The sequence below is a fragment of the Aspergillus welwitschiae genome, assembly GCF_003344945.1.
Source record: "Aspergillus welwitschiae strain CBS 139.54b unplaced genomic scaffold BDQ94scaffold_99, whole genome shotgun sequence".
NCBI lineage: Eukaryota > Fungi > Ascomycota > Eurotiomycetes > Eurotiales > Aspergillaceae > Aspergillus > Aspergillus welwitschiae.
The window spans coordinates 1-14,012 of record NW_020798793.1 but is presented as its reverse complement, the minus strand read 5'-3'; the positions used below and the strand labels follow the sequence as shown (position 1 = coordinate 14,012).

At 48.8% G+C, this 14,012-nt stretch overlaps 7 protein-coding genes across 7 annotated transcripts; 5 read left to right on the top strand and 2 right to left on the bottom strand.

Annotated features, from left to right (window-relative positions):
- Positions 1-515: 515 nt before the first annotated feature.
- On the top strand, positions 516-869 carry BDQ94DRAFT_186499 (uncharacterized protein; the record flags this gene model as incomplete). Its single annotated transcript, XM_026775163.1, has 1 exon — positions 516-869. The coding sequence occupies exon 1, from the start codon at positions 552-554 to the stop codon at positions 867-869; it is 318 nt and encodes a 105-aa protein (XP_026619637.1). The 5' UTR covers positions 516-551.
- A 3,950-nt stretch (positions 870-4,819) lies between these two features.
- BDQ94DRAFT_164328 (uncharacterized protein) lies at positions 4,820-4,996 on the top strand (the record flags this gene model as incomplete). The annotated part of the gene is made up of 1 exon (XM_026769981.1): positions 4,820-4,996. The coding sequence occupies one exon, from the start codon at positions 4,820-4,822 to the stop codon at positions 4,994-4,996; it is 177 nt and encodes a 58-aa protein (XP_026619636.1).
- Positions 4,997-5,671: 675 nt separating this feature from the next.
- On the top strand, positions 5,672-6,811 carry BDQ94DRAFT_164327 (uncharacterized protein; the record flags this gene model as incomplete). The annotated part of the gene is made up of 4 exons (XM_026769980.1): positions 5,672-6,011; positions 6,064-6,150; positions 6,265-6,518; positions 6,578-6,811. The coding sequence occupies 4 exons, from the start codon at positions 5,672-5,674 to the stop codon at positions 6,809-6,811; spliced, it is 915 nt and encodes a 304-aa protein (XP_026619635.1).
- A 31-nt stretch (positions 6,812-6,842) lies between these two features.
- On the bottom strand, positions 6,843-9,038 carry BDQ94DRAFT_164326 (uncharacterized protein; the record flags this gene model as incomplete). Its single annotated transcript, XM_026769979.1, has 4 exons — positions 6,843-7,069; positions 7,122-7,781; positions 7,814-7,895; positions 8,544-9,038. 4 exons carry the CDS (start codon positions 9,036-9,038, stop codon positions 6,843-6,845), a joined length of 1,464 nt encoding a protein of 487 aa, XP_026619634.1.
- Positions 9,039-11,557: 2,519 nt separating this feature from the next.
- Positions 11,558-12,211, bottom strand: BDQ94DRAFT_155233 (uncharacterized protein). The gene is made up of 2 exons (XM_026768434.1): positions 12,168-12,211; positions 11,558-12,110 (listed from the first exon to the last, which is right to left on the bottom strand). The coding sequence occupies exon 2, from the start codon at positions 12,074-12,076 to the stop codon at positions 11,834-11,836; it is 243 nt and encodes an 80-aa protein (XP_026619633.1). The 5' UTR covers positions 12,077-12,110; positions 12,168-12,211; the 3' UTR covers positions 11,558-11,833.
- Positions 12,212-12,358: 147 nt separating this feature from the next.
- On the top strand, positions 12,359-12,674 carry BDQ94DRAFT_131963 (uncharacterized protein). Its single transcript, XM_026763978.1, has one exon. It carries the CDS (start codon positions 12,430-12,432, stop codon positions 12,586-12,588), a length of 159 nt encoding a protein of 52 aa, XP_026619632.1. The 5' UTR covers positions 12,359-12,429; the 3' UTR covers positions 12,589-12,674.
- BDQ94DRAFT_164325 (uncharacterized protein) lies at positions 12,590-12,769 on the top strand (the record flags this gene model as incomplete). Its single annotated transcript, XM_026769978.1, has 1 exon — positions 12,590-12,769. The coding sequence occupies one exon, from the start codon at positions 12,590-12,592 to the stop codon at positions 12,767-12,769; it is 180 nt and encodes a 59-aa protein (XP_026619631.1).
- Positions 12,770-14,012: the final 1,243 nt, after the last annotated feature.

Here is a 14,012-nt window from a genome sequence, read left to right as displayed (position 1 = left end):
GTTCCCCCCTAAAATGTCCAGGAGACTAGTAGACATTGAAATTGCGTAATGCTAGGAGCGAACTGATAGAAAAACATGGTGAACGGTACAGTGCTCAATTAAAAATGGATGTTTTACTCAGTAGGTCGTTACCCACTAGGCCCGACTCGCAGGAATACACAAAACTAGTTCCCGGTATTTAGGGCGTAGGTATCGGCTCGGATTTAGCGAGTATCCACGTGTTGTCTTTGAACATTAGATATACAGTATGGCACTAACTTGAAAAAAGAAGCCCAGAGTGGACACCGCAGCGTCATGACTGAGTCCTAACCAACACGGGCAAGAGTTTCTGTGTCTAATACACAGGGGTTTCTAAATGCGTCTTCCAAGTCACTCTGTAACCTTCTAGAAACCACCGATCGCATTGCAGAATATTACGAATTGCTGCGTATAGATGGCGGACGATGGAACTCAAATCCTTTAGGGAACCGTATGCGCTAGTCATATTTTGGGATAAGTATAATCCCCCCAAAGAGGGGATACCGCAAAGGAAAGTTGACTCCAACACAAACATGGCGCTTGTTCCACTGAGCAGGAGAACAGCACTCCAAAGACAGTTTGAAGTGCTTGCTGACTTGCTATTCCCAGTTGACAATGCATGTGAAGTTCGCCGTATGCCTGGGTTTGAGGCTAACCAGACCTCGAATCAGCTACTATCTCTCCCCATTCGCATACCGATTAAAGTTTGCTCTATACTAGAACTATCATTGAAAGAGCGTGCTATTCGTCAATCAGTGGTAAGGAAATCCCCTTCAGGTACAAGACGTAATTCAAAGGATTATGACATGGGGAGACTGCAGGCATTGTTGCCAAGATGTCTCAGTCTGTAATGGATCAGATGGCCCGAAATGGCTCGAAAAATAGTTGGATGGAACAAAGCCCTCCTATATATCTCAGAGGAAACTACTGTGCATGTCGAATAGGGACGGGTGTGATCCACGGGAGCATCTGATGTAGTTAATGTGGTCATGGGAGATGTGCAAAGTGCTTGGGAATGGTAAGGAGTAACAGACGAGGTTCCGATAAGAGACAGCGATTGCTAGAACTTACTGCGGTGGGAAACGTACATGACGAGACATAATGCTATCCTATACTAGCGGTTCAGTACAAGTTCCCTCTCGCAGAATTAGCTTATTGCTGGCCTAGATCACTCTACCTGCATCGAGTTTGATTAGGTTGCGCCCTGGCCCTACTGTGGCTGGCTCTGTGCCATAAGACAAGGCAGCCTGCGAAGTTACTGACTCAGGGAATTGTGCCGGGTTTCCGGATAAGCCAATAAAACCACGCCCCCCTAATGAGCAATTATTGCAAGTACCCTCACGGTATCTACATAAGGTTGACCGCTATTCGTCTACAATACCGCTTGATACATGCATGCAGAGCCCGTTGTACAGTATTTCCCCGATTCCTCGATTCCGGAGAGGGATAACATCATAATGCTTACTATCTAGGCAAGCTATGACAACTCGGAACATTCGAAAAGGCAGGCCAGGCCGAGGTGCATACGACACCACAGGCGTGAAAAAACCAGGAGCACCACCTCCGCCGCCATCCACTCGGTAAACAATTGGACGACCACGATACGAGAGGACTGGAAAAGAGTGGAAGAAAGGAAGCTCGATTGTTGTTTGTTTTGCGCCTGTGGTGGCCAGTATCAGGTTGCGTTGTGCTAGGAGCGCGGAGATCTGAGTTGGCTGGGCCTCTAATATCCGGGAACTTATATATCCAGTATATCGCTCGATCGTTTGAACTTGTATTTTGCAATTACTGACGATTCTCATTTAGAGGGTAATTCTCTAGATACTGATCGCTTCTTATAATGTCATTATGACTAATGGTCTCCAAAACTTAGGATCACAAACCATGTGTTGGACGTTATATCTTTCCTTTTCTTGTGGTAAAAAACATGTATATGCCGGTACACCCCCTTGTAACCAGAAGAACTGTCAATGGAGAGAAGAAAAGAAACAGGAGTTTCGCATGGGATGCGGAAATTGCGGTAAGTGCAAGATAAACCGGATCAGCCCTGGTCAGTGATAACTTCTGGTCTCGTAAGTGTCTTCCTCTTTTCTCCGTCTCCCGCCAACATGAGTGGACTAATACGTCTGCACGAAGCCCCAACAACTACCGTAACCGGATGGTACAGGTTTCTAGGACAAGATTTATAGTTTATTTAACTCATCCGACAGACAGTTTTATGCCATCTATCCAAGCATCTAGTGGCCAGGGCCGTCATTTGCTAGGCTATGCTATGTGACCGAGGGCCTTGTCCAAGGATAATCGTTGGTGCAGCCTTTTGATCAGAGTCCATTTCTCATTAGTAGACGAAAACTGACGGAAATATGATACTATTACCTGAAATGGTAAATTTGCACGTCTTTAGACTGCTCTTCAGGAATCGGTTCCAACTGGGAACCTTCTGCTGCTCCTGGATGGTGTTTCGCAGCGAGGAGCGCTCGGTCGGCGCCAGTTCGATTGCCACCCCCCCCTCCCCCATCAGATATGTATCCCGGCAAGGACATGTTGACGTGTAGATTGAAAAGAAACGGAAAGAGGGGGGGAAGAAAGATCGGTTAGGCTGTCCAATTGGTATTGAATAAGCCCTAAGAGACGTTTTAGACTCTCATAACTCTAGTATAGACCATGAAAGACTATGAGAGCCAGCCGAACAACGGGCGAAGGCTTCGCGTAATAGAACCTCCGTGAGGGGCCATCCCAGAAACTCCATCGGTCCTGGAACCTTGGTTCTAAGGTTCTGTTCGTCCCATCCCCTTCTATATCTTGCATTCTGTGATGTGGTTGAGCGCGAACTCTCGTGGAGGATATTTGGATAGCGTTTCGCGGTTAACCTCCGACACCTCAATCGGAACTTGGCGAGAGGGTCATATTGGGAAACAGTTTGATAGAGAGTTCCTGTTCACACAAACCTGTTTTAAAGATGTAAACGACTATGGTCATACAGTGTGGGTATAGCGATCCCAAAATCATAGGGCAGGCAATTGTTTCCCAGCGGGGGTGAAGGTGGTGATGGTGGAGGAGGAGGAGGAGGAGGATGTGAAAGCGTGAATACTCGTACGTGGTCTTGGAAGGAGAAGAAGATGGGTCTTTAGATGACGGAGCATAACAGTCGGGACAGGTCCTACCGTCTCGGTGAGTATACGGTCGACAATTGGCAGCGTAAACTCACTGGGATTGAGAGCGGAATCCAGTCCCTCACTGCGGAAGTTATAGGCCATGCTCGAAATTTGGAGCGGGAGTAACATAGCGATGCAGGATCCGCCAAATCACGGTGTGCACTTGCGCAAGGCTGGCGTATTATATGCACCGTGGAGTCGAGAGCCAAGGCATGATCCTCTCGCGAGGAGATCGCAGGGGTTGGCGAAACACAGAACACCGGAACATATTATCGACATAGCGCACAGGGAAACAAACGTGAATGAGGCCTAGGTCATGGAAGGCTCGAGATATTTGTAGGCGAGCTCCCCCCGGCCCTTCATGGATGGAAGCCTCCTGGTCGGTTGTGATACGCTTCCCCCAATGGCTGTTCCGTTCTTGGACATTCCCACCTGCATCGCTAATTTCGAGGAGCCATGATCTGATACGAATCTGTAAGCATACCACGCGGAGTTGTTCCGGGAAGAACAAGGCAAAAATAAGAGCCCTGCACAAACGCCGCCTCCAGATCGAGGTAACCAAAGTTAGTTTGGATAAAAGCGTCCAACCAAATGGGCGGGAAAGGCCTCACCCCACTACCAAATCATGGTAAACGCAGGCGCAGTGTACAATGAGCCCCTGGACTAGATGCAAGAATAGATAAGATCTACAAAGTACTTACGTGCTACATTTCAAGCTCGCAGCTGCTATATCATAGAAATTCATGCCTACTGTTCAAACTTAATCCAAGTAGTCATGCTTGGATGACGCACACATCCTGAAGGCGTCTATGACAACATGAACGAGGCCCCGAACCCCTGGATGGGATGGGAAATATCCGTTGCCACGGAGTAACAATTCTCGCTGAGACCTAGTGGTCCTCCTTGGAACCTTTGACAAGTCAGTACATGCATTCAAATCCTCTGGGCAACATACTATATTCTAGCATTTGGTTTTCCAGTTCGCGGCGCTGCTCCTCTAGTTGCAGAAAGATATGCTAGGCCTTTTTGACCTCGTCGAAATAGGTTTCATGCACCTGAGAGAATATTAGCCGCAAGTAGCCTTAGATTATCTGGGCAAGCTCACGACTGCTCCAACTTGGTGATTCTTTTCGCAGCAGAAGCATGGAGTCTCCGGTCTCTGGGTGAGCCGAATACTTCGATGGCCAAACACTACAGCCCAACGTCTCGATAGCATTCGCGGCAGAGGAACAAAAGCTTGGTGGCAGTGGGGTTCCTAGCCCCAGCCAAGGGCGCATCGGACGGAGTAGCCATGGAGTAGGGCAGATGCCAACGCAGGATCCAGACGAAAACGGCTATTGAAGAGTGTGAAAGTTATCACGGCAGCTTCCGAGAGGAATTGCAGCCATTATATTTTGTAGACCAAATATAAGATATAACCAAAACGAGGGAAGCGTAAGGGCAACCAACAACCACGGACTATCCGTACGACAACACTTGCTGTCTGAGCGTCATTGGAAGCGATTAGTCGAACGAGGCAAGAATACCGAGAGGCGGGTCTGTCTGCTGGGCGGTCTAGAACGCTAATATGGGTGTGGATGTATCCTGGAGCACCAGCCAGTCTTGGTAAGTTGTCTCTTGGAATAAAATCACGTCTGTGCCGTAGCATGGCACCTACATCACCACAGAGACACACGAATGACTACACAGAGGTGGCGTTCACGCATGCAGATAGAATGATTATCATTATCCCATCCATAATGCCAGACATTGGGCTACATGATACGTGTAGAGTGGTGGTCGGCTGCGTTCCTTCCCCACTACCAGATGACGGTAAACCATAGTGTGCTTGCCAGGAGGTGCAGTTCGCGCCATCCGTGGTCGAAAGAGCAAGCAAGTCCTTCCGAGCTCCACTTGATCCATATTGACTCAGAATCATGGTTCATCTTGGATGATTGCGCTATGGAAGACACTCAGGTCACGAAGGCGTCGTGTGCGACATCAACATAGCGAGGATCCTGTCTACATATGCCCACTCTCTGCCAATCTGCACCACGTCGGTAAGCAAGGCTCACCAACGTCCTACCTGGCCACACTCACTCCCACTATGTCTTTAAGGGGGTTTCGGGAATAGTACATCATCATGAAAAACTTACTGATGTACAAAATAAACTGGCATCCGTCGCTCTGTTGGCCTCAGCTAATGCTATCCTTCTTAGGTTGTTGTACGACGGGAGCGACCACATATACCAAGCTGATACCTTTTCCACGGACGTTTTACGCATTCACGCCCCAGACGCTGACTATGTGAGGTATTCAATCCCAGCAGAAGAGATTGACGAACGGGGGACGATAGAAGACGGTTCTCCGGCCGAAATCTGCTTGGAAAACATCCTGAGGCAATTCGGCAGGGATCGGGATGAAGCTCTCTCTCTGTGTCTTCACAACCGAACCGCCGAGGCAGCAGAGATCATATTAGGTTCCTCCTCTGGGTTACTAGTGATGCAGTAGTGCGCGGTATGTCTCAAGGTTTATCGCTTATATGTGTTGTTTTGGACTGTTTCACTGACCATGGGCTCACGCCGTTTCTATCAGGCATTCTGTACGACGACGCTGCGGTTCATCCTAGGCAACTCAGGCTCTGGAGCGAGTTCAATATCTGCTGTCTTGCAGTCTGGCAGAAGCAGAAGGATTTGACTCGGGCTTCGATGACGGCGAACATTCCTCTTCCCGACCCATGTCTGAGCATTTCACAAATAGAGATCTTTGGTGAGGAGCTGATTGCTATCTTTGACTGGATAGAAAAGCATGGACTAGTGGACTATGAGGTCGGGGTCTGGGAAGAAGAGATTCTCTCCAGTAAGGTCACCCGTCAGGTTACACGCTGCTTGCGTTGCTGACCTTACCGTAGTCCTTCATCAGTGTTGGTCCTTAAGTCAGACGCTTTCGACACAGTTGCAGATGCTCGACCAGTTAGCCGAGCGAGATGGCCAGATGAGTCAGTCAATTTGTGCTGGCCAACGACAATAGCGTGTGTTCAATATGGTTGGCATTCTGTCGGGGATGCGATGTGACTGTCATATGTGGACTAGCATATGACCTAGCGGGGTAGACTGTCGGCCTGGAGCGACCGTCAGCGAGTCATTCATCAAGCAAGCTCCGTACCCCAAGATGCCTCAGCACCTAACAACATTTCGACTATCTACAAATACACGCACCGTGGAACAAGTCATCTCAGGCCTGCAGGAGCATTTCGAGATGGAGGCATTCAGAGGGCTCCCCAAGGACGAGGTATACGTCGAGAGCCCGCTCGACTCTGATGCACTGGACCGCCTGAAACCTATACTTTCGCTAGTCTGTGACGGCGCGAGTACCCGACCTTTACTCAAATTTTCTCTCGGGGCCGTCTCCTGACATTACCGTAGCCAGTGCGCGTAATAGTTTCGAGGGTCATGGGAAAGACAATACTGCAGGCCCGTTTCCCATGCCTCCACTTCCCAGTCCTGATCTACGAGTCTTCGCTACTCGATGGAAAGCCATTAGAGCTTGGACGCGGCGTGTATACGGACAGGGATGTCAGTCTGACCGGGCGATTGGTTCTAATGACGGTTGTTCCCACGTCTGTCAAAGTCATATTTGAGCCTTCAGAGTCTCCTTAGGTCGCGGGACCGAAAATCAACCCCGCGGGACCTACCAGCCATCCCCAGTGTCTTCTTGATGAATGTCCATGGAAACAAACGTCTCCCATGGTACCTGATATTCTGTACTTAGATGCGACATGTAACCACGAGCAGACAGATCAATTCTCGGTTCTTGAATGTCTTGGGGAAGAGGCGCCGGGGATGGGAAGGACAATGAATGGGTTTGGCCGGCAAGCGCGCTCTGCACTAGGTTGCTTTCTCCGTAGAACTCATGGCCTATGCTTATTAGCCTTCATATTCTCTTCCATTGATGCGGGTGAATCCATACCCAAAGTGTTTCCCACTGAAGGAGGGTGAGCCGCATCTAGCTGAACCGTACGATGACCAGGGAGCCCCGATGTATGAAAAGAAGGAGCAACCCCATCTAGGCGAGAGCATTGATCGTTCGCGACGTCAACTCGTAGGGCGAGATTTTCTGTCTGTCGCCTCTTCAGAGATGTTGATCCACTTCCAATGTCTCCCGCCATTTCGCTGATGGCATCCCGCCTCCGTGGCTTCCGTTTCTGCTTTTTCGTCGGTAAGCTGACAACACGGTCCAGTCGCCTAAGAGGGAAAAGATATATATGCTCGAAACACGCTGGCGATCTGGGAATTGTGGTATTCACTTCGTGTCGTAAGCGCAGGGTTTGCTTCATCAGACTCTGGTAATTCACCGGGTGTCGCTGTGCCAGATGTTGCAACACTTGGTACACGGGTTCGTTGCAAACTGGGCATTTACTTCGAAACCACAGGTTCTTCAGCGCCATGTGCTGAGCTTCCTTCGTGGTTTTGAAGTGCTCGTAGAGGTTATCATAACGACTATACCCGTGGAGGCACAGAGGACATGTATAGGGTAGCTTGGAGACTTGCAATAGGATGCGATACAGGGCGAGTTGGTTGCAGTTCGTGTCCTCGACGGCATGTTGACCAGGTGAAGTTGGATTTGGGACTGTGGTCATCTTAATTCTGGGGTCATCGTACCAACGGGCTGTAATAACTTGACCTTGGAGTAGACGTAGCACCCACTTAAGAAGGGGAAGTCTCCTGTGCGAGAATGGCACGCCTCTTAGGAGATCACATAAGCAATTACCGAATTACGGCAAATTTTGGACAAGGCAGGACCGCTCTTTCAAAGGACCAATCGCCAGTCAACTGACAATGGAGCTGGAGCGTCTGAGTTGATCTCATGGCAAATTCCTTTTCTGGCACCAAATCTCGCTGGCACTCTGACGAACCCTGGGGGCACTGTGCCATTTCTGGGACGAAGGAACCCGCCATGTGCCGTAGCAGATCTCTTACTAGGGAGCAGGGGGCAATTTCTTCACGAGCGTCCCAATCCATCCTCAGTTAATACTATGAGCTATCTCACTAAACCCTCTCGGGTGCACTTTCATCATCACTCCTAGTCATCCACACAGTAAACCTGTGGCACAAATACCATAATCCATGCCCCCTTTGTCAAGAAACACTGACTGTAGAAGACCTTGTACCTCTCACAATGCCTACCGCCAAGTGAGAGCACTCCAACCAGCCACTTTACCAGGCTATGTCCGGCGTTAGCGTGCGTCGAACGGTCCTGCTGCCCGAACCACATCCTTTCCCGCCGCAGGAAGAGCCTCTGTGCCCCTCTACATACCCTATCCGACCCCAATCCTCCTTACAAAGCAGAAGCCCCCAACTTTCGGTATGGCTAAGCAGGAGGTATCCATACAAGAATTCCGCGCCCAGTAAGATCGACAACATCATCTTTGCCTTCGTTTGCGGATCTGGCCGATGGTTCAACTTCTGCCTGCCTCGCTCGGTTGGTGTCTGGATATTTCGTTTGCCCAGGGATCTTGAATTGAGATCCATCTCGGATATGCCCTTGGAAATGGTCGAGGACCTCCGCACGGTTGTCCAATTCCAGCAATTTGCGACAAAGAGAGCACCACATCCTTCCCTCCGGAGCAGAGCAAAAGTTCTTATCGATAAAGGCTTTTCTCAGTTCTTCCGTGCGGCACGGTTCGACATGATGCTTGAGGTAGAGATGAGACCCATGGGCAAGCGACTCATTGGAGCTGGCTGGGATGAATAAACCGCAGCTATCGTAGAGACATATGCGCCCGGCATCGAAGGAATAGTCTTCCACGTGGATACGCCAATCCCCGATAGAAGCGAATTTTTTCGTACACTCCTTAGCGGTGCACAAATATTTCTGCTCCGGCATGTAGCTCATTTCAGTCATGAAAGAAAGAGAAGGCCGATAATGTTCAGGGATCTTACAGTCCGAGGATGTCGGTTGTGTGATCTTTAGGAAGAGATGTGTGATTTATATAGCGATAGCATAGTTTCCACTTCCTTTCGCTGGCATACTCAGCTATAGAATTTGCCAAACACACTAGTTACCCAGAAACGTATTCTATGTTGCTAAGTCCTTGTAGCCCGCCTTCCTTCGTCTCTTCCCGCTCACTGGAAACCCATCTTTCCGTGAAGCCGCCACCGAAGTCCACAAGCCAAGAATCTCCCTGTGCATAGAACAAACAATCTCTGCTTTAGTCTCTTCCCAAACAATATCGTTCTGATGTAGTATGTCAACAGCGGCCTCAATTTGGTTCGTCCATTCCGGCGGCCGCCAACATCTACCGACTTCATGTCGATATCTTCTTCCATGCAAGTAACAGCGCAAATATTCCCAATAGCACCCCAGGAGATGATTTCTCGAATCCAATAGTTCTTGCCAGGTCCGGGGGTCTGGGCAGGTTCTGGGAATGTCGCAGACCTGAGATGTTCTGAAGATGATCCAGCTCCCGTTCAAACGAGCCTATATCGTCCCGCATGGCTGATTTGCCGAAAGTAAACGATGAAAAAGAAAGGGGAAAGGGGAAAGGGAAGATGCGCTTCAGATATGCACACCTAGTAGATGTAGCCGTACATAATAGTTTCCCTAATTAATTGCATCGAATGGCCGAAAATGTGGGATTCTATCGGCAAAATTTAGCATGGAAGGAAAACCTTAAGGATCCCATTTCAGGTCGCCAACTACAGCCGTATGTCTGGTAAGACGCGAGGCAAGATCATCACCGCGATGGAGAGCGTGCATTGCGAAACTGAGTCGATAAAGCGGTCCGGAAGAATCAGCTAGTTCCTCCTCTGCGCCTTCATACCAATCTAACTTTTTAAGAGAATGCCCCTCGGTCGTTCCTGGAAAAGGTCTCTTTTAAGTATCTTAACCGTGCGGCTAGTGCGATGGCAGAGGGAAAGAAGGAAAAACAAAATGAGCTAGCTGATCATGGTATTGTGTGGAGTGCTCAAATTTGGATAATTTGAACTATGTCTCTAAAAGACCAATCAATCCATGCAATCCTCGGGGATGATACTGTATACACAAGCTGGTTGGTCAGGTTTGACCTACAAGGGGCATAGATACTCTTTAGATCTCGTTCTCAAGACCAATCTAGGAGCCTCGGCATGAAAATGCCTTTAAGCCCCATTTTTCATGTCACAGAGTAATGAGTCCACACTGATCCTCTCTGGCACGGCTGCTTCTTGGTTTGGAAGTCGTAAGGCAGTAACGTGAAAATCAAGGTGGCAATGGTTCTTGCTCATCCGTGCTGTATACTCTTTAGGAAGAGACTCAACTTCCAAGACGATTTGATACCTACTAGTGTCTCCTCTTTTCTTTAGCATGCTACACAGAAGTTTAACATCCCCGTGTCGTACTTTCCTCGTTGGCTGGAGATTTCTGAGAACCACGTCGTCAACCAAATCACAGGGGCTAAGGATGTGAGTTATCACCCTCAAGCGATCTTTGTGACAATTAGTTCTCTACCCGAAATGCTTCTTTCTTAGTACACTGACCTTTTTTTGTCATTTTATACGGGTGGGTGTATGTAACTTCAGTAGGCCACCAATGCGGTCTCTGTTCCTCACGAGAGAACCGGGGCCTCCTCCCAGGATAGAGATTCTCTGCCAGTATAAGCAAGAGCCTTGAGAGACTTAAGACGTGTAAATTCGAAAGAATATCGTCCAAAACTCTTGTAGCCTGTCGAACAGCCATGGAAATAGGCAGATGGGTGTTGAAAATATAATAGGCCTTCCGATCCAGTCCCTTTGCCCGTACTAGCGAGCAAAGAGGGCTTTTATTTCCCTGCATAACCGTCAAGCCTTGAGTGTAACAGTGTGATATACCGCTCTAGGACAATTCTATATGTGACTAGGTTAGTTCTAGGAAATCTATGCGCATGATCCCGGTCGACCGGCAGTTACTTCAAATCATACTAGACTTTGTGAAGTGCAGTGTACCTTGGGAGGAACTCAAGAACACTTCCATATAGCCCGGAAGGATTTGGTTTGCTGTTTCCAACAGAAAGAAAGAAATTATGTTCTAATTTTCGCTTTTCGCTTTTTCTTTCTAGTGGCCATGCATCAGGGAAGACAGAGTATACAATTATCGGACTTTCTTCCTTCCTCTCCTGGAAATGTTTCCTTGCATGCTCTGGATAGACCTTGGCGTGACATATATCAGAGCAGTCATCATGTTCTTAGTGTATTGAAAATGACATGTATGTTATATTATCTTCATCCCAGGCATGATCACCCACTAAGATCATTGCTTTCCCCTAATTTTTATTGCGATAACTGAAGCATACAGAGTCCCAGCCTGCCAATACCTTTAGTGAACATGCATGGCATCCTGGCTGCTACTCATGCACCCAATCGTTAGGCTTGAAGCTATATGCTTGAGGTTCACAGCTGATGGCCAGCGATGCTTTTGTGAATATCCATTAATAATACGGTTTCTCGGTAACAATGGGGTATATGCACTCACCCTAATGTCTGCAGTAGGGACGCGTGTCACATCGTAATTGTCAGGTGCATTCTATATGACTAAGATGATGTTATTACTCTCTGAGGGGTAATTTCCTTGTACCTTATCCCATTGTTGGCTGTCGTATTACCTTGCTGGGCACTTTGTAGATCGCTTTTCTTGTATTAGGAAACCTGAGATCTTTGATATCCAACCTAGGCCCATCCATATCCCTGTGGACATCTTAGTTGTATTCCCGAAACTGAGATGAGCCAAATCACCTTGATCTTATCGAACCCTAAATCTTCCAGTAAAGGAGCAACTTTGACATGACGGCCTTCATCCACGCATCTGAAAAGATTCTCTTGTTCCTTTTTGAATTCCTTCGTGTCGGAAACCCACGCCGAAAGGTCCTTCAACTTGAGAAATGCATCTTCGTTTATCGTTGTTGGGGACATCGTGTGCGAGGAAAATACGAGTGGTAGCTGGAGACTAATTGCTATCATTAGAGAATCCCAAGCCCAAACTGATCCTACTGCTGAATCTTACCTAGCAAACAGGCTGGTTTCGAAGCCCAAGGGGCAAGAATGTCGATGGCGGGGTGGAGAGCGGGGCGTCTTTTGATGCCCAAAATGATCGGATGGAACTATAATTATCCGCCACACACGTGACCCATTCATTCTCAAAAAACAACTACTCTCAGCTCAGAGCGAATTTTTGAAACTTCACGTTTAAAATGAGCTTAATTGACCTCAATCCTGGTTCAATACATTAACTTGGCCTTTGGCTACAACCCAATACCCAGGAAGTCATGGTTGGTAGGAATACTTGGCCAGTGTTGGGGATCCAGCCCCTGAACCACCTCGAGCATGCCACTCAAATCATAACCGAGGCTACAGCACTGCTGGAGTTTGACAACACCAAACGCGCCAATCTACCAGCCCAATCTTTGGAAGCCTTTTTTGAATAGCATGATCACTTTAGCTAAGGAAACCCGAGAGCAACCATCGCCACAGGAGATCCTAGGAAAACTAAACAGCCTGCAGCCGATCGTAGAGGATCACGCTCATCAAAAATGCAGTCCACAACGTACTCCGTTTGCCTGCTCCCATCGTGGCATTGTCAGTGTGCTGAGCAGGCTCTTGTGCTAGCGAGATAATCACAGGTCCATAGGACATATTGAGTATTTGGCCAGCCCTCCCCAGCCCGCTACAATACCACCCAACAAAAGCAATTCCAGTCAGACATCCGGGGTAATAATGTCATGGCTAGCAGGGGGGTGGGTAAGAGCCCGCAGTACTTAGGACTTCCGTGGTCAACTTTGCCAACGAGAGTGATCCCAACTTTGACCACCATGACCCTTCATCGCAGAACTTTGAAGACGGTGGCGTGCCTCCAAGTCAAAGCAGGATCCCAGCAGTGCCATGAGAGCAGGCCATAGTCGCGCTGCCGCTGACACTAGATGCAGTCAGTATACAGTCCTATAATTGAACCGATATTAGTAGCCGAAGGAGTGTCTCTGAAAGCAGCGACCTAGCTCCCGAACCAAGACAGTTCAACAGGGAGGTGCTGTGACTGCTTTCAACATTTCCGGCGGACACGTCGAGACACCGACACGATCGGCACAATGTGCACCGCAAAAGTGCCGCATTGATCCGGCGTCAATTGAAAACCATGCGCCGTTGCGTCAGCGAAGCACCCCGAGCGTCACATGGATCAATCACTGGCACGTAATTTGTGCGTTTGGTTCTGCGGCGTCATCCATATTATGGCCAGACTACGGTCGCAGCAGCCCTCCTAAGACAGCTGATTCCTGGATTAATACGATGCCTCGCCAAGGCCAATCGCCCAAAGCTACTGAACATTGCGAAAACGGTCATTAGACCTGGGTCACCCAGAAGGGTCTATCAAAGCTATCGGTGAATGACGACGACCATGCAATGTCACTGCCGTCCGGCAGTGTCATCCATGTCGAGGTGGACAACATCAGGAGATCTGAAGAATGGTCGAGAGTCGTCAATCCATTACTCCCGCTCTAGCGATCTCCAGATACATCGAATACATCGCGCGTAGGTACTCGGATTCGGTTCCATCTGTAGTATATCCTGGTCCTGAACAATGACGCAGACGACGTCGCGAGTCCTGGGTAATTCCCTCCGGTTCGCTTCGGACAAGCAGTCTGCGAGTCGGTGTATGTCTGGCAAATCGATTGCTTGTTGCATACTGTACTCTACGTTCAGACGCGTTGGAACGCCTTCAGATGGTCCGCTCGACAGATATCGACCTTGGTGACGGGTCATGCTTCACAGGGCCTCGGAGATTGCCCGTCTTGTCACTGCTTGGGGCGGAGATCTCGCAACAATGAGGCAGCCTAGCGATACCTGGGCAAACCAA